The sequence below is a fragment of the Corvus hawaiiensis genome, chromosome 2 (assembly GCF_020740725.1).
Source record: "Corvus hawaiiensis isolate bCorHaw1 chromosome 2, bCorHaw1.pri.cur, whole genome shotgun sequence".
In the NCBI taxonomy this organism is placed as follows: Eukaryota; Metazoa; Chordata; class Aves; order Passeriformes; family Corvidae; genus Corvus; species Corvus hawaiiensis.
Genome location: NC_063214.1, coordinates 72,132,836 through 72,152,929, shown reverse-complemented (window position 1 = coordinate 72,152,929; position 20,094 = coordinate 72,132,836). Strand labels below are relative to the sequence as shown.

The following is a 20,094-nucleotide window of genomic DNA, read 5'->3' as shown; positions in this document are numbered from 1 at the left end:
AGCTTTGGTTTAGAGCAGGAGGAGGGACGAAAATTTTCCATATTAGAAAGTTCTTGCTGCCAATCATATTACTTTATAGTCAGTTGACAAGGTTTTTAAAAACTAAATAATTACTTAGCATTTCGACATCTCGTCCCAGTAATACACTAAAAGCACTGGATTGGAAGACTGATCTCATTCAAAGCATCCCAAAATACTGCTTTTGATTCAGAGATCAACCAGCAGGCACAGCACTTATTGTCCCCCTGACAAGAGGCCAGGGCAAGTAGCTGAACCACCATTTCTTGGGGTCTGCATCCATACACTTTCTCCCCACTTCCTATGTCTCCTAGACACATTTCACTTCACCATCACCCACCTAAAACCTGTCAAATTCAACCCTGTGTCTGGGTTTCACTCTGTCTGATCGATGTCTTGGGCAGCTACTAAAAATGTCACAAAGAGTTTGCATCAACCTCCTCTTTCCCCACACCCTACATTTCAAAGTGTTTAGGCAGCAACAGAAAACAATTAAAGGAAATTCAGAGCTAAGGCTGAAACATACCATATGTTTTCAAGCAGAGGGGCACAAAACATCAGTAAACCACTTCCGAGATTACATACTCCCACTATCAGGCATGGAAAGACTACAGAACAATGTCATCTCTAACTATTAATAACCATACTTCCTTTCTAGCACACAACCCTTTCTTCTTAATTGTCTGCTAGGGGTATTTCCATACAGGCCACATTCCTCTTTCCCGTAAGACAGCAAAAAGAGTACCAACAGTGATTTATAGTTCCATGTACATTCCTATCAGGTTTTGCATTACTCCTGACATTTGCTAATTTTCCCTTCTCTTGGTTTACAGTGTAGTCAATGAGAAAACTGGACTGAAGTCAAGATTTCACCCCTACCCTACAAGTGCTGATTAACCTCTGCACTAAGGCCACTAAAACGCTCACTAACTCTACTATCTTTAGGTATAGAATTGAAACAATGGTAAAGAACTTTTTGCGAAGTACTCCAAGATCTACACATTAGCAACTTCTTATATAAGAAGAAGCAAGACTTTTCTTATTTTAACTATTTAAAAATCAGGTCTCTAAAATGCTTCATAAATTCATAAAACCAGAAAAAAAAAATCATAACTTGTTTTGGGGTTTTTTTTAAACAGAATTTTCATCCCAGTTACTGTGGCCATCATGTTCCCAAACTTGAAGAAACATCTGCTTAAGCGTTTGAGGTAATGTAAAATTCAGTAGTTTCAGTTGCCAATGGAAACACATTTACTAATTTCCAAATTGCATTTTTCTGAGCACTGACAAAATCTCACTAAAATACATCACATAAGAAATGTAACACTTTATCTGATGGCCACATTTGAAATACAGTGCTGTGTCAATTCCCAGGTGAAAAGATTTTTTTCTCATGCTAGTAACATGGGATCGTAGAATGGTTTGGGTTGGAAGGGACCTTAAAGATAATCTTAGTCCAACCTGCCTGCACTGAACAGTGACATTTTCAACTAGATTAGGTTGCTCAGAGCCCCATCCACCCTGACCTTGAATGTTCCCAGGGATGAGGCATCCACTATGCCTCTGGAAAAGCTGTTCCTTTACCTCACCACCCTCACAGTAAAGGATTTTTTCCTTTCATCTAATCTAAATTTATCCTCTTTTTACTTAAAACCATTACAAGAAGTAATCACAACAGTCCCTTCTAAAAAGTTTGTCCTTATCTTTCTGATAATTTTCCTTTAAATATTGAAACATAGAGACTTCTCTTCCCAGGCTGAATAACCCCAACTCTCTCCGCCTGTCTTCATAGGAGAAGGGCCCTTCTCTGGACCCTCTCCAACAGGTCCACATCCTTATAACTGGATGCAGCACTGCAGGTGGGGTCTCACCAGAGCAGAGCAGAGGGGCAGAATCCCCTCCCTGGCCCTGCTGCCCACGCTGCTTTGGATACAGCTCAGGACATGTCTGGCTTTCTGGGCTGTGAGTGCCCATGGCTGGGTCATGTCCAGTCTCTCACCCACCAGCACCCCCAAGTCCTTCTGGGCAGGGCTGCTCTGTATCTTATATTGATACTGGGGGGTTGCCCCAACCCAGGTGCAGCCCTTGCACTTGGCCTTGTTAAACCTCCTGAGATTCCCACAGGCCCACTCCTCGAGCTCGTTCTGGTCCTCCCAAATGGCATCCCATCCTTTAGGTTTGTCAACTGCACCACTCAGCCAGCTTGGTGTCATCTGAAAATGTGCTGAGGGTGCCCTTGATCTCTTTGTGTCATTGATGAAGATATTAAACAGAACTTGTCCAAGCAAGAATCTCTAAAGGACATCCCTTGTCAGTAATCTCCCTCCGGACATTAACTATGACCACTACCCTCTCTGTGCAACCATCCAACCAATTCCCTATATATCAAATGATCCACCCATCAAATCTCTCTCTGTCTCCAATTTAGACAGGAGGGTGTTGTGGGGGACTGCATCAAGGCTTTACAGAAGGCCAGATAAGTGACATCTGCATTCCTTCCCTTGTCCACTGATGCGGTCACTCCATAACAGAAGGCCAATAGGTTGGTGAGGCAGGACTTGCCCTTGGCTGTCCCAAATCACCTCCCTGTTCTCCATGTGCCTCAGCAGAGGTTTAGGAGGAGCTCTTCCATGATCTAAACAGGCACAGATGTGAGGCTGATGGGTCAGTAGTTCCCAGGGTCCTCCTTTCTACCTTTTTCAAAGATGGGTACAGTGTTTCCCTTTTCCTGTAAATTTCTTGCTTCCCACAAGAAAAAGGAAAATAACAGTTTTGGGAAGTTTTTTCACTTGCAGCATAAGAAGAATATTGAACAAGAAGAACTACTACTATAAAGAGGAACATGCCCTCATTCCTACCATCCAAAGTACTCCTAAGCCTGCATTAAACATATAAACTGCCTTATAAAGGAGAGCACATTGGATGCAGGGCATGAATTTGGGCAGATCATACCCACTTCCACTTTCTTCCTCTTCAGTTTTATATATATTGAACTTCAGTCATAAGAAACACCCACTGCTATTGCAAAACAAAAGTTTCCACTCATGTAAGGATTACTCCAAGTAAGAAGTCTCTTAAAATACTTGTCTTTCTGAATTTCCCAACAACTTGCTGAGCATACTTATCCAGAAATCAGGTAATGATGCCTCTTTGGTTTTGTTTACACATTTAAATTAACATCTTTCCAGAAAAATACAGATATCACCTTGTGCCTTGCCTTAAGAAAAGCAATACCAGACTAATCAGCTTCCTGGTGAATGATCTCAAATAGGACTTCGGCAGCTTCACTCTTAGCAGGGCTGCATATGCACTCACCCGGTACGTCTGAATGTACAGGCCACTGACAAATCAAAATCCCATGACCCAGATCAGCCACAAGAGAGGGCCATGGTGATGCCATGAAGATTTTTTGCCTTTTCTTTTATACCCCTGTTATACCTTTTTGCAACTTCTGTATTCTTAGTGCATTTTGGCTACATTCTTGGACTTGTTTGTCATGCTGAGAGACTAAACATTTTAGAAGCTTTGTAGCTAGGGATCAGTGTGCCCCAGACCCCAAGGTCCTCTCCAGAACACATTCAGTAAACCAAGATAGAACCATCCAGGAGAAGGTTCCTTGGGGAGGGGGGCTCACTCCAGCCTCTCATTGGAGAATCTTTGATAGATATGATAGATATCTTTGATAGATATACTAATTAGTAAGACATAATGTTATACCAGATCTTCTGGGGGTGAGCATTGCAGTGGGCATTGGGGTGCGCTGGACCTGGACATAGTGCACCTAAGGATCCTTAAAATAAATACCAAGGTAAAATCCCTTTTCCCCTTCTAACCGTGTATGACTCTTGATTTTAAGACCAGGAAAAGGCATCAATGGAAGCAGGACTGAAGGCAGAGCCCACAGCCACCACATCAGCTGTAATGTGTTCTGTTACTCTTCAAAAAGGTGACTTAAACCTTCAGAAGAAATAGCAATGCTCCACATCACTCAATATTACTCCCTCGTTGCTGAAAAAAACCAAAAAAATGGTCAGAAAAGCAAACAGAGCACGTCAAATACTTATCAGCTCATTAGTCAGATCTTGACCAAAATTTATGAGGCTATTTTTTACAAGCATTTTTGGACTTAATTGCTGCACAACCACCAAGTTTAAGTCTATATTTTCTGATGTTCAGTAGTGAAGCTAAGCAAACAGCAGCTTTTATATAACTTACTCCATGTATTTGTGTACTTGCCCTTCTTCATTTTTCATGAGGAATGGAAAAGAGGAGGAGTTTCCTTATAATCAGTTTCTCATAGCAGACAAGACACCATTATTACTCTTGACTCATATACTAGTCAAATTCACAGAGCCAGAATTCAAGATGAAAAAATAATTATTAAAAAATATATAATGCTAGAAGACAGAAAGGATGTATCAATATAAAGCAGAAAGGCTATATTAAAGACCATATGGTGAACATCAAGAGAAAGTAATCAGAATGAAGGAATGAAATTTGGAAGTAGAGGTGCTTTGAAAAAAAACCCAATTCATTTTAAATCAAATTAAAGCCTCTCATATATCATCAGAGATCTTAAATTTAAATAGAAACCACAACTAATTTGATTCTAAGTAATCTAGAGAAGGAAGTTTGTAGCTGAATCCTAAATAAAACATACAATTGAACTAATCTGTACAATTGTGGACTCTACCTGAAAAATTGTTTTGAAAGTGTCTATAATAAAGTAAAAATTTCATCTGCATGCCATTCCCCTGAAACACAAGGAAAAAAAAAAAACACACCACCAGAAAAACCCATCACCCTGTCAAGAAAAGTTTCCCACAGAAAAGGAAAATTTGGCCAGCTCTCCTTGATGACAAAAGATAAGGAAATACCAGGGCGGTTCCATGGTTTGCAAAGTGTTAGGCACAAAGGCACAGAAAAATATTTTTATTTTTTATGTTCTCCACCCCTTTCTTTATCTGCCCTTTCATTCTAGTTTAGCTTTCTATCATATTTCTCTCTTGTTACCTTTACTATTCCCTTTCCTGGTTTAGAAGGTACATGCCAATGATCTAAGTAACACTGTTTCAGGTGGTTGTCTTGGTGCAAGCATTATTAATACCTCCTGATACCTTCAATAAACACATTTTAGAATGGTGTCATACTACATTGCATTTAAGAGAAGCAATGCTGTTGGAGTAGCAGTTGTCAGAAGGATATGTTTCCTGTTGAATCAGGAAAATCTGCATGGAAAAGCATCAAGTGCTCTCCACCCTAAAGGAATACTAATTTCCCACTAGAAAAAAAAATCCCACTCTACAGTATTTCAGATAAACATGTTCAAACCCGAGACTGGCTAGAGATGCGCACCTTTATGTGTGTGTGTGAATGGGAAACAAAAATTCATTTAAAAAAACCCTTTCCCAAAGCTGAAAAACTGTATGAAGATGACGTTTTGTGCTCATGTTCATCCAGCACTCACACTGAGACTGTTAGCAACATCTCGACTTGTTTGAATTCGCAGACCAACTTGAAACAAAACTGCTAATGTCATTTCATTTACAGCTCTGAAAAAGCCAACAGCTTTCTATTCTGCCCTGTCGTACGATCACAGCCCTCATGTCTCTAACGTGAGAAAAGGCTTCCCAACCACAGTGCAAAGCATTGCACTTCCACCTTGCTCACAGGAGCTGCAAGCAAAAATAGATGGTCTTAGAAGACCAAATTGGTATCTTGCAAGGAAAAAATTGGTATAAGCAAGATTTCCACTCACTACCCCTCTCCAAAGAAGGCACTGGCTCTTACCTCAGAGTCTTTCTTGGAGCACCCGGTCTCAGATGGAAACGTACCTTAACTAAAATTCTGCCTTGCTGAAGAGCGCACACTTATTCCTCCTGAGCAACAAGCAATATATTATTCTGACAGATATGTTCAGCTGGCATAAACTGTACATAACTCATTCATCTTCCCACTGTCTCACGGGGTCTTGTGATTTTCATTCCAGTTTGTTCTGTGTTCAGCCAACTGAGTTGAAAACAGGAGGTTTTTGGGGAACAATGGTGCTGCAGCCAGAGATGCACCTCTGAAACTGCTCAGCAAAGCCTTGTTGGAAAATATGTTGTCAAACCACAAAGTCCTCCCCCTCATGTGATTATATTCAAACCATCCTCACATGCTAGGATTCAAGCTGAAAACTCTGTATTTTTTGAGAAAAAAGTTTTCCTTTGGGTTTGCTTTTGTTAAATACTCATTTTCTTTTCACCACCCCTACTGCCCAAGAACTCTAATCAAAATCATTTGGCAGGATCTGAGCCCAGCAAAATTTAACCATTTGAGTAATTTTCTTTAAACACCATCTCTGTTTCACACAAGTATGGACTGGGAAAAGTGGATTTTAAGTAAGAAAGTGCAATCTGTACTTTTTCTACCGTTCATAATGAAATCTCAGCTTCCACAATCCTCTGACCTTTCTGTTACCCTTCCCATATCCCCCAGAAATGCCCAAGGGCTTCAGGAACAGCTGCTCTGTACTGGTTTGCTTGCCTCTCTGCTGTACTGGGGAAAAATATGTACACAGCTCTTTATACAAACTGTGTATTTTAGACAGTTTGAACTATAATCAGAAGTTAAATTCTAATTTTCCAGAAACTATTTTCGTGCAAAGGTTCTAAATGGCATTTTAAAAAAGTAGTCAAAATTAAAGCAAAAAACCCAACAGCTAACCCCCCAGTTAACTCCCTTCAGGAAACCTATGGGAACATCTCTGCCTCCAAAATCTACCTTGTGCTGTTAAAAATCAATCTGCTGCACATGGCAACTTTCTGCAACTAGCTGGCACACCTCACTGTCCAGGAAACCACCGTAAGAGCTGCATGGACTTTTCTTCAGTCACCTGTCCTGCCCACGCTTCCTTGCAACCACTCTGCTACTTGCCTTACCCCCAGCAGTTCCATTTTCCAAACTGGAACAAAAATGAACAGGCAAATGGAGCTAAGACAATGGCTGCATCTCACCCACGTGCCTCAGGAGAGAACCGGAGCAGTGAGGCTGGAGCAAAAAGTTGCCAGATGGATACCAAGTTATGGCTAGATCCAACTCTTCTTCCCAAAGAGTTCTTACAAACTCTCCCACACAAGCTGCAGCCCAGATTTCTCATGCCATACCAAACTAGGGAAAAGTTTAATCAGGTTTTTTTTTTTTTAACTTTCCTGGTACCAATTAAGCATTTTTCTTTAACTGAATGCCGAGTCTCATTTCAGTATTTAATCCTTGAAACACATGTATTTATTTTTCCATTCCATCATGACTAGACCTGAATCACTGCAATCCACAACAAAAAAGTCACTAGGCAGCAGTATAATCAAACTAAAGGTAAAAGCTAAGCCTTAATCTGAGTTGTGTAAAATGTTCCTGCCAATATAAAGTCCCTATTAGATCTCAGGATAAGTAAGGTGTCATAAAAGTAAACAAGACATAAATCAATAATGCATGGACTTCATTAGAAGCAACACCTCACCCTAACTCAATACAAAAAAAAATCTAGCACACAATATTCCATATAGAACAGAATGTTTCATTATTCCTATAGGCCTTCACTTACTATTTTACTCAAACAATTTGTTTTCAAAACAACCATGAACTCAAAGAAGCCAGATAACAAAACCCTTCTGGAGATTCAACCAAAGGCATCCATTCAACACTGTGTTTCTGTACTGCTGAAAAAGCCTGTCAAATAGTTGAAGTGAACACAGTGCTTAAACAGCATACTTATATGGAAATAAAATATATTAACTCCCTAGGGAACAAAACCAAAACTTGAGAAATTCCTGGAGGGGAAGAAAAACAAAGGGGAGGGAAAGGGGGGGGAAGAGAAACAAGATGTCTTTCAAAGTGTTTGTTTCCTTCTGATAATCAGACTGCCACGAAACTCTCAAAACCATGGGGGGGTTGTTTCCTTTGAATCAGAAGACTCAGGAGAGAAATGGATGCTAATTGCACAATGAATGCATAAAATGTTTTGGAAATGGACTACAGGAATGAGTCTAGAGGAGCATGAAGAAGCTGTAGAAAGAACATGATCAGATCTCGTTACGTTTTAGAAAAAACCCTGCCATCTCTCGATATTAAAATTTCCATCTGTTTTAAAAAAAAATAAAGAGAGAGAAAAAAAGAGAGAAAAATGAGACACATAAATTCCCCCCCTTCCAACAGTGATTTCTAGATCTCATAAAGGCTTGCTGGGGAGCAATTAGTGTGAGACTCGAAGGCATTGAAGACAGAAGAAGTGGGAGCCACAGAAGTGTATATATAATATTTATCAAGCCACAGAAAATACTAGAAGCAAATTTGTGGGAGAAACAACCTACAAGCAATGAAAATATATCCAGAACATGTCAAGCAAGCCTACCACCTAATTCCCTAGTAAGCTTTTTCTATCTCTAAATCCTGTCTTTCAACCACAGTATCCTGAGCCTGCCAGGTAACTATGTCTGCTTTCTTATAAACACAAATCCCCAAAATTTTTAATCTGAGTTTTACATGCTGGGATGAAACCTGGGCCCTTCCAAGCTGGTATAACTGAGAAGGTTCCTCTCAAGTCTGGGAAAACCAGTCTTCCACTATTGTCACTATAAGGACCATCTTCTGAACCTCTCCCAATAATGGCCTTCATAATTGTAGTCTGAAGTGTTTGTGTAAAACCTTTTCCACAGGTTAACACAAAACAGCTCTGTCAATTACTATCTTTAAGTTGTATTTTAACAACAATAACACTGGGTGATCCCAATCTACAAGAATCATTCACCTTTCCACCTCTTCCCTTTACTTTTGAAGACTTGTAGGAACTAGAAACAACTTGAAGAAACAATAATACACTACAAGTGAGATATAAACTACACACCAAATGAATACTCTGCATTTTCACATCTAGACATAAAAAATGCATATAAAAACAAGAGTGCTTGCAGTTATGATTCAAGACAACACTTAAATCACCACAAAAATGAAACCTAGCTTATGGTTTTCTGTTTTGAATCTAAGGGCTACTTCAGATGCCACGTCAAATAACTGTGCTGTCCTCCCCAGAATTATTTTGGTTTCATTTGAATTCTTTTTTTTGTATGCCTCACAGGAAAAGAATGTGCAGCAGTCTTATTCACAAGCCTAAATACCTGAGCTTGTCTGGGACAAAAGCAAGTAATACTTCCTACGTTCGTTTGATGTGGAAATGCACATTCTCAGCTTGTGCAACAACTTAGGGAAATTTAACCTAATCTTATGACCTCCAGCCAAGTTAACTACACTTATACACTAATGAGCTACACGGTCGACCAGCAAAAGCCAATGTTTTGTTCACTCATCCCATTAAAACATATAAATAAAAGTATCTAGAGAAGTTTTGCTTTCTCCTACTAAGAAACCAGGTAATTTTCCTTAATGTTGAGCCTGCATGTTTATCACAAGGTGAGATCTTCCATTTATCACAGGAATCATGCTTCACCTTGGATCTTGTAATATGAGACCAATAGTTTTTGTGACAGGACTAAGTAGCCTTGACACCCTAAGTGACATGAATAGCCAACAAGGTTGTCCGAGTGAAAAAAATGATGAAGAAGGAATTCTTTGAATTCATTTACCCACAAAAGGATTTCTGATGCTAAATGACTACAAAACTTATCCTAGTCTTTGGGCAGTAAATTTTCCAAACAGCATACAGAAATTTTTTACATTTCCTGTGAAAATTATTACATACATCTCCCACCTCTCCCCCCAGCAATGTGATTTACAGCCAAAACATTGGCAAATCCCTCAGCTGAAACCTGAAGAGAGATCTTTGCATCACTGGAGTTATTTTAATGCAACTAAAGCTTTGCTGTGGGTGGAGTGAAACAGGTTCTAAAAATACTTTAGCTATACAGAACATTTCCTATTCTGCCCATTCCCTAAGAAAGGGATATTGGAAGTGGCTTCTGAATGTAAGATAAGATGGTGGCCTTTAAACAGAAACAAGCAATGCTACAGAGGTTTGTGCACAGGAGCCAGTGCTTGATACATCTGGGGATGATGCAGCTTCATGCAGTGACAGGATGACTAAAGTTACAGATCCAAATGACAGATTAAGTATCCTTTGTGGTCTAAGGCAACATAGAAATGGTATGGTTTTGAACAAAAAATAAAAATGGAGCTAAAATTTTGAAAACTCCTTAAAAAAAAAGATCACTTGGTTCATACCCCAGATATTAGATTCCATGCCATTACTTACCAAGCCAGCTATTGGAGTTGGCAGACGATTGATCTTCTTAACAATGCCAGGTTTGATCTTGTTAATCAAACTGAAAAAAAAGTCATATGATTTTCTGTTACATAATTTACTGTACTTAAGCATAAGCATCAATGCTTATTAAGAAATACTTTGCATATGGTCCTAACTTAAAATGATTTGAACAAATTTGAGCTGAACCTATTAACACTGCCAAGAAGTGACAAGCAAGAACAGATTGTAGAAGCAAAAATGAGACAAGTCACACACAAAGATTTCTGGGAACAGCAAAGTGAGAAAAAAAAGAAAATGCCTGAGGATGTGTGGGCAGAAAAGGATCAGTGTTTCTACTACATGGGTAGTGGTGTTAATTGGACTCAAATTTCCTATTTAAAGATTTTTTTCACATAAAGGTTCTGAGCAGATGTCAAAAATGTACCAGAATATTGATTTTCAGAGTTCAGTGTGAAAGCACTAATATTCCTGTAATAGTGAGAAATAAACTCAGTTTTCATAATGCTACCAAGCCCAGAATGCTGTGGGCAGCAATCTTTTTTGGCACATATAATTTACATGCACAAGTCATTTTCCATTTCAGTCAGAAGAAACTGTACCTGATATCACTCTTCACATAAAATTCATAATTAAGCTAAGACAGGACAGACTAACACATCACTACTGAATACACAAGCCCAAATGCACTCCTTATCCTGCAGTGAGGATGAGGCACGGGATTCCTTGCAAGTTTATACCCAGGTTTTCAATCATGGAGGTAGGGAAATATTGTGGTTCACCAAATTACACCCTATACCACAAGGTCAGCAGAGAACAGGAACCTCAGGACACCCTGCAGACTTCATCTGCCTTCATATATAGCTCTGAGGATTTTTGTACTTGCTCTCTCTTCTTGTTGCTGCTTGTCTGGGCAGACCCTTCACCCCACAAAAAGCATCAGCACAGCTTTGTGATCTACCCACATCAGTTCAGAGACAAGACCTGGAGTTTAAAACTCTGTGTAAGGAAAAAGCATCTTTTGCTCAAGCAGAAAATGTATTTGGGAAATAAACACAAAGAACAGTTTACCCCTATACACTGGAATGAAGGATACATTTCTAAGTAACGGCAGAAAAAAAAAAAAAAGAGCTGCAGATCCTGAGATTTTTCAATTAAACTAAGTTATTTAGCAAACGAGACACATCTGATTACTTTTCCCACCCAAAAAAAGTTACCTGTTGAGGTGGAATAAAAAAAAAGTTTGCATTCCTCCCCTTTTTTTTATTTCTAAATCTTCCAAATGCATAATTTTTATTTGATTTATTTTACTGAAGAACATGAAGTAGCATGTGACCAGAAAGAAATTCACTAAAGTTTTTCTCTAGTGTATGCACACGAGAATTGGCAAAATGTAAAGGCTTTATTTTGTCAACTACTGATCACTCAGACAACGTGTGCACTTGGTCTTTGAGTAGGACAAACAAACTGACTGGATGCTATAGGAATATGTGGTGCAAGTAGAGGTCTTATCTGCTATAGTTTATGTCAGATACACAATCTCCAGAGATAATATATCCACCTAAATTAGCCATGCCACAGGTGAACCAAGGAAATGGGCAACACAATTTCTAGCTTGTCTCAACTATTTGAGATCTTGCACTGTGTTGTCTTTGGTGAAAATTGGACATCTGAAAATTTTTGCCATCTGCTCTTTCCTGTTTCCACAGAATTTCTATGAAAAATCACTCCTCCTTGGACTTCAAGTATGTCAAATTTAAAATTACAGCACAGGGGAACAGCTATTTTGGTACACCATAATGAGGCATGTTTTGCTTTCAAGAAAGTTGCATGCCTCCTAAGGCAAGCCGCTCAGCTGAAGAAATTATAGGATGTTTTTCTTGGATTATTATTATTAATTACAGATAAATTTAACTGATTTGCACTTGGCAGATGGAGCCTCACATTCTCTTGCCAAATAAGTGTCAACAATGAAGATATCAGAGGATTAGGATGTGTCAGTTAATGGCCAATTCCTAAACACATTATTTAAGAGTTATATCGGAATACAATATACACATCCCACTAAACACATACCTGAAGAAATACCTTCTTATTAAAAGTATAAATCATTTTTATTACCACATTCACACTCATTAACATTTAATTACACAAATAATGAACATGCAGCATCCAGCTCTACAATATTATTGAAAATTAATTCATGCCCCTTATTACAGATAACTTCAGAAGAAACTAGCAAGATAAGACTCGAGGCGCAAAGGGTCCAAAGAAAAATAAAGGCAAGGACAGAAAACATGGTATTCTTCACAGAAGGAAAGAATTATATATCGGAAAAGAAGCTCAGAGAGCTGACCTTTCATAAATATTTTCTGAAAGTTAGCTTGGCTGAACTGATTTTAGAGTGGATCTGAGATTTGTAGTATTTTGTTTTTAGCATCCCAGATAGTTCTCTAATGAGATTTCTCTTGCACTGGTGTTCTAAAGACATTTTCAACTCCTGTTCCTTAAAATACGAAGGGATTAGCACCACTTCCAGTCCTGGAAACCTGTTCCAGTAATTACAAAGCTAATTACAGATATGTGGATGAGACCTGATGAGTGGACATTTTACACCTCTGACTCAGTCTAGCACCGAAACCAGGCAAGTCCAATCATTGCCAAGCCTACAATATATAAGCACAAGGAAGCTTCTTACAGAAAGTGCTCCAAAACAAGCTGAGTGTAAAGGTCTGTGGTAGGAATAGGTAGTTGCCGAATTTATAGAACCAACACTCAAGGGCTGGGGATGGAGCACAGAAATCCAAACCCACAAAACAACAGTGGGTATAGGGGTAAGAGTGGTTTGATCCCAGTCATGGCCACACCACCTTGCACAATCTAAAGAGAAAGCCCTGGGATATCCTGGGCATTATACTCAAACCCAATATAATCAACCAACAACAGCACAATTCTCTCAGTATCACACAAAGTGTAGGGGACAACACACAGAATACATGGATCTGGAAAGAGAATGTCCAAAAGCTGCTTTTACTTCCCATGACAAACAACAAATATTAAAAAAAAAAAAAAAAAATTATTTACTACAAAATACTTTTGGTACTGAAAAATAAAATTCAGGGGCCAGGAAGGACAGAAGCCAGGTGATGTTAACCTGAGGGGGTTTTATATAGGTAAGTCAATACTCACTCGCACAACAGGACTCCATTTTCTAGAGCTGCTCGAAAATCTTCAGTTCCAAAGCTTTGCCCAGTAACTGCCTATAAGAATAAGAGTTGAGAGTTAATTGGACACACACACAGAATCAGGACTAGCAAGAGAATCTTGGTAGTAGTTAAAACAACCCCAATCCAACAAACCCTGATTTAACACTTAGTTCATACTATTATTTTCTTACATTAATTTCAAAATAAGCAAGTATTTACAAACCAGTTCTTTATGCCTCAAAAGAAGTCAGATCAAACATCTTAAAATAGTTTCCTCTAGTGTAAGTCAATCTTTAGCTAAATTCTGTGGGAATACTTATTATTTTCTAAAGCAATACGAGTCACACTGAAAAGCGTAAAATAAATTTCAAACAGAAATGCAAAAGCGAGAGAAAGTCTTTTATCTCCTACTTCATGTTACAGCGTGTATACCCATGATATCTAGCACAAAGTACTTTAATAGTGGGTTTTCTCCATGCCACTTGCACCTAAGGCAGTGTGACTAAAGAACCACTCCAAGTCTGCATTACCATATGCACATCAATTCCCACTACTTGGCAAGCGGCAGGACTATACTAATGGGATTCCTTTGTATATTCAGGGTGAAAGAGCAGTGAACAAGAACAAGGTCTTATAAAGGACTTAAGATACCCAAAACCAAAAGAATTGCCTACAAGTTTTCAGCAAAGTAGTTTTCAAAAAAGACCCCAAGACCCAAAAAACCAAAGCATTTGCCCAAGCCTATACTCACTTCGAGCCACTACTAGATCCCGCCTCTGCCTGAAGGGACCAAATTCGGCAGACGTCTTCCAAACACCCAGACTGATAACCCACATGCAAGTCAAAAAAGGACATATTATTCTACCATTAGTCCAAAAGAGAGGTTTTATGCCAGTTGGGAACAGAAATCAAATACTAGGAATGGTATTTATTTGAGCTTAGAGGTCACCATGTTCAGCCACCAGCTAATTATGAACAACCCTTTGGGGATCCTGACCGTCCTCAATCCTGTGCAGGGCTTCGGGCACACAATTAAAATGTGGAACCTGCATGCATCCAGAGCAAAGCTACTGGTTACCACAGTAATTAAGGAAATTAGTACCGGAAAAAATGAGCTGTGCTTGGTAAAAAGAGCAAAGGAGAGGATGGAGCTCTTTTAGGATCTGTTACTATCACCCTATTATTTTTTTCTCAATTCCAAATCTTCACACAATCTTCACACTAACACCAGAAATCTTACTATTTAAGTAATTAGCTTTAACATAGGTTTTCTTTTCATTTAAATGTTCTAAGTTCAATCTTCCTATTGAGAAAAAAATTAGATATTACAGAAATCTTCTTTTGTGTTTAAGGTTTTCTTCTAAAATGTAACAAATAGTGACAAAAAATTAATGACAGCACACCAACTCAAGATACGAAAAAATTCGAAATTCAGGGAAAGAAAGGATGATAGTGATCCCCCTAGGAGAACTGCACTTTATACAATATTCATATAATAGTCTGTTCCAACAGAAAAGTAGAAGTTGTATCTTAACATTATAATTGCCAATAATCACTTAAAAACACAGAATCTGAAAACTGCCCTTATCTCAAATATGGTATGGGATTTTGCTTCCAAACTTGTATATTTAGTGATAATAATTTTGAGGAACATAAAAGCACTGAAACTTCAAAAATAAATATCTGTGTTCCCTAGGTAATAGGGAATATGAGAAACAGGAATACCTAGTTAAAAACTATGCCCTTCATTCTGCAAGTTAGAAATTTGACATTTGCATGCCATACATTAGAACTGTACTGTAATAAGGGCTGTAGGACTGGGGTCTAGCTTTATGGCTATTCTTCAAACTCCAATCATTTCTTAAGAATCCCAAAGCCGTTCTTATTTTGGAATTGTCACTGACATCTACAGGACTACACAGTCAATATGTTTGGGTTTATAGGGAATTTACTGGCAAGTCATGCATGCAACAGATGATGAGATGTTTCCTTCAACAAGAGCTGGGCCCATCCCAATCCTGCAATGTCTTCTATATCCACAAACAATCTTCACAGTGAAATTCCTCTTTTTATTAAAAAAAAAAAACAAAAAAAAAACAAAAAACAAGAAAGGGGAAAAAAAAAAAGAAAGTGTCCTGGAATTGCAGTATGTAGCTAAGGCCTACACCACTCAAAAATTATTCCCAGGAAGACAAGGAGCATGTGTCACTAAAGAACTGAAGACAAGTTAAACTTCAGAGTAGCCCCTCCGGAACACAAGAATGTCATGCTGCAGTGCATAATCCTGTTTCCTTGAACATCAAGAGTACAATTTGAGTAGAAGGCTGTAAATGCCTCTATTAGACTTGCAAACCTCTTAAAATTACATTAGACGACATTACACTGGAAGCATTTTGACTAAGTTATTTGTGCAGCTGCTGCAGCAGCAATCAACACTGATTTGCTATACAGGATGGAGCTGTCAGACCAATCTTGTGACCCACTGATTTTGAAAACTGTCTGGTGTGTTGATATTAAAATAAAAGCATTGGTTCTGCCAAGTTAGGTTTCATTAATATTGACTTTCAAAGGATAACTAATAATTAAGTAATTAGAAGGTATTCTCAAAGAACAATTTACACTGGTACTTGAAACCAAAACATTTTCCAAGTTGCACAACAACTTGAATTTGTTGATGTCACAAAAGTAAGTGCTCCAATTAAAAAACTGCTTTTGTACAGAGACTGAGGACTTTTCTCATCATGGACTTTCATCTGGCTTATACCCCGTGCAGAGCTTCAATCTCAACTGTAACTATGATAGCCTACCCAGTAACTAGATATCATTAAAAAAATGCAAAGACAGACTGGCTCAGAGTTCCCTGGCTTTTAAGAACCTAAGTAAGACAAAGTGAATCCCACCTTAAGATGCTACATCTTCAAACTATGTCTACGATTTCTGAGTCACCATTTATTCATTAAAACTGCTTATACTGGGTGTGGTACTCTTATGTAATAAGCATAATTGATTTTGGACAAATTTTCAACCACTTAGCCATGTGAGCCACCAAATAATAAAGAAAATATCTTGCAAGAGTGATTTCTATCCATCTTTGAACATCTCTTTCCAAATTACATCTCTTTTCTCTCCTCCATTCAGCTGAATATATTCTACTTCTATCACTGCTTTTTTGATAGAAAGAGAGCAATGACATAAATAAAGGCTATATCATAAAATCATATTTAATTGCTGCTATAAAACAGTTTAATTTTGTTTTTGAAAGACAGCATCTCCTGATACTTTGGTAATTTGCAACTGCCAGGTCCAACCAATTTTTGTCAAACAGTATGCAAATCAAGTCTTTATTTGAATTTAGGCATTTTAAAAATGCTTACCCACAGAGGGCTAGTTTATTTTCAGGTTTGCTGTGATTCCTGTAGGAGGAGACAAATCAAGAAGAAATAAGCGAAGATCAACCATTCTGAGCATGGCATGACATCAAAATAATCATGGACTGAGCAAAAAGCACATAGCACAGAATATGCTGATTATATGCCTCAGTACCAAAATGATCATTGAGTACATTTCTTCTGCTTGCTGTACCGCTGGCTGATCATAAGGTAGGGCTTCTTTGCCTTAAAATCTATCCAAAGTTGAAAAATTTTTTCAGTGTTAATTTAAAAAAATACTGAGGGAGTTCAGGTCAAGTTGTTTTCATGGTTTGCACAGGTTTGAATGGCTTTAGTAAAAAGGCAGTGCTACCACAGGCCAGTCAGTGTTTACCACCACATGAAACTCCAAGTGAAGGGACTGGTAGGTTTCTCAATTTAACTTGGCTGTGATGGAAACAGCCAAGCTAGACTGCCCATCCAATGAAAGAATCATACCACATACCCAGGCATGCTGGCTGACCAGTTCTCCATCACAAAAGTGTTAGCTGCCCAGAGACAAGGAGGCAGTGCTGTATCACACCCAGCCTGTAATCACAGCAGTGCCTTGGTACAGGTACTTGCCATCCAGCCTGCTCTCTCCACCTCATTCAGAGCTCCTCTGCCACCCTGCCTTTAGACTGCACCATCTAAAACCATGCAAGGTCCCTGTGCATCAATTTGAGAGAAATGCTGCTTGCATCAGCTTGAACCACACAGCTCTCTGGTACAGGGATGTAGGCTAGGGATGGAAGGAAGATTCAAGATACTGAAGCACACATGGTAGCAACTACCTGAAGGTAGGCTTATGCCAGGATCTCATGAGGCTAGCAATTAATCAGATCAACACTGATTTATCAATTTCAGATGTCCAGCACAGCTGCAGCAAGAAAAGCCAAATTTTGCATGCTGAAGAGAGGACTGCCTGTCTTCTGCAGGGAACTGGGACAGTGACGCAAAGGTGATGCCATGGTGCCATCCACACTACAGATTTTTGGCTATGCCTGCCAGTTTCTGTCACAATGCCTGCATGAGTGGATCACCTCACGTACACATGAATGTCTGAATTCCTACCCTTCCAATGGCCTTCCTTCTCCCTACCCATTACCAAAAATCTGGATCAGACTACATGGCAAATGGCTCAGTCTTAAATAATCCCAGCATGGTATTCCTCCATTTACAGTACCCCTTTGGCTGTAACTACCATCATCCAATGTATTGCTCCAGAATGCGACTGCAAGATGCACATGGAGATACACAGGCTACACCCCAGCCAACAAGCAAGCATGCAGGCAACTCCGAGTGTGCTGGCATCTGTACAGTGTGGCCAGGCCTGGAAGTAGATTCACAACACCTTTTCAAGTAGTATTTTTAGTCCTCTGCATTTTATATACAAAACATGCTATACCTCAGCTTGACGGATTTTTTTATGTCCATCACAAAAGAAGAGCAATATCAAAAAAAGAAGTAAAAAAAGGCAGTAAGGATTTTTCTCTCTTCTGCGCTTAGATGCACTATCCAAAGTCCTACCTCCCCTTTTTATGGCTATTTGCAGTTCCATTTAAACACCATGCAGTACACAAGCTTGTCTTTGAATGGCATGTGCAGTAGCTACCAGAAAATGCTGTCATTATGTTTTGAAGTAAATGGCTTACGCTGTTTGTCATTTACAGACTTCCCATCCAGTCTTCTCCTCCCAAATTTTTAAATCTCCTTCCTTTTCCTTAAAAAAACCCCCAAGAAACCCCCATAACATTGTCACAGTTTTCTCCTGTAGTAATTTGCTTTATCCAAATCCCTTCCAAAGGGCAGGTGGTAGGAGACATATTTAGAGGGTTTCCGTACACAGTCTTGAGCACAAGCTCAAAATCAGCCATTTGGGTAGAAAACTTTTGACATTGCAGCAAACAGCCCGACCTAGATGTCTCAAGGTCAAGCAGTAGAAAAAAGCAGCTCATTTTTGAGGGAAATGTGCAGAAAGAGCGGGCACCCATAGCTTCCATCCATGGGAAAATACTACTGACATTTCATTTCTGGTAGCAGCAGGGATGCCAGGTCCAAAGCGGGCAAGGTCATTGTGGGAAAAATGCTGCTATCTTCCCTTCTAATCAACAGTTTAATTCACAGTCCAACAAACTCCTGAGGGGTCAGTCAACAAGTGCTCAAGAAGCTGGTACCCACAGAGGCTTTCCCAGTAGCTCTCCAGTAATGAAATTATGACATTGCCCAACCTAACAACTGAGCAAGACCAGGATTTCTACAAAAAAAGCTCTTAATTTCAAATCCCCACACCTCATGGCTAAAATCCATGACAGACATGATTCCACTGAGGAAAAGAACTGGGGTGGCTGGATTAAGAGAAGTATCTACAAATAAATGTGTTGTATAATCTAACTGCACAGCAAAAGTAAGAAGGCGAAGAATATTTTTGCTATTGATCATTTATGCCGGACCATGTGAACACTTATCTCCACAACAGTAACATTTTTCAATTGTAGTAATTCACTCTCTATTGCTCAATGCAAGGCTGTACTCCCCTGTTTAACCCCATACCCCAAATCCCTAGGCATCATTACATTTCAGAGAATGTAGAATTTTTTCAGTCTTCAGCCCAAACTGCCTTTGATAGCAAACCAGAACAGATATTTATAAAAGGAAATGGTTGATTATTGAAAAAAAAAAAAGTCTTAACTGTTATTTTCTATCATCAACATAATGATGGGGTCTTATTGTGGTATGCCTTCTGGACAAACATACCAAGACTCCTGAAATAACATACAACTACATTCTTACAAAAGATAAAGAAAAGCAATGAATAAGGAGCAAGCAAGAAGGGAAAAGATTACTGGTGTAGTAGGTGTGAAAAGCACAGATCTCTGCTCATCAGATGCTTGTACTCTGCTCTTTTCAGCTTTTCTGTCAAACCACATGTAGAAATACAATCTGAAGGAGGAAAGCAAAGTTTTCCTTCCAATAGGTCAGGGAACGCCTGACTTGGTGAAACAATGCTGAAGAGAGAGTTGGGATAAACATTTGGGATCAATCAACTCAGTCAAGCTTTTTCCCCCACAAAGATCATCCCACAAAGGAAAACAAGATGAATGAGCCTACTGTTGTTTATCCTGATGACTGTACTGACAGGTGTCAAACTAGGAAAACAAAAATACATTGTGTGATAAAAAAGTGTTACTGTATGTGCAGATATGGG

At 39.0% G+C, this 20,094-nt stretch overlaps 1 protein-coding gene across 21 annotated transcripts in view; it reads right to left on the bottom strand.

Annotated features, from left to right (window-relative positions):
* Positions 1 to 20,094, bottom strand: part of LMO7 (LIM domain 7) — a 132,008-nt gene that overhangs the window by 83,189 nt on the left and 28,725 nt on the right. For all 21 annotated transcript variants that reach the window (XM_048295607.1, XM_048295606.1, XM_048295601.1 and 18 more), the window contains exons 2-3: positions 13,463 to 13,533; positions 10,265 to 10,334 (exon numbers count right to left, since the gene is read on the bottom strand). In XM_048295607.1, coding sequence (XP_048151564.1) covers positions 10,265 to 10,334; positions 13,463 to 13,533 — 141 coding nt within the window. The remainder of the gene's footprint in view (positions 1 to 10,264; positions 10,335 to 13,462; positions 13,534 to 20,094) is intronic.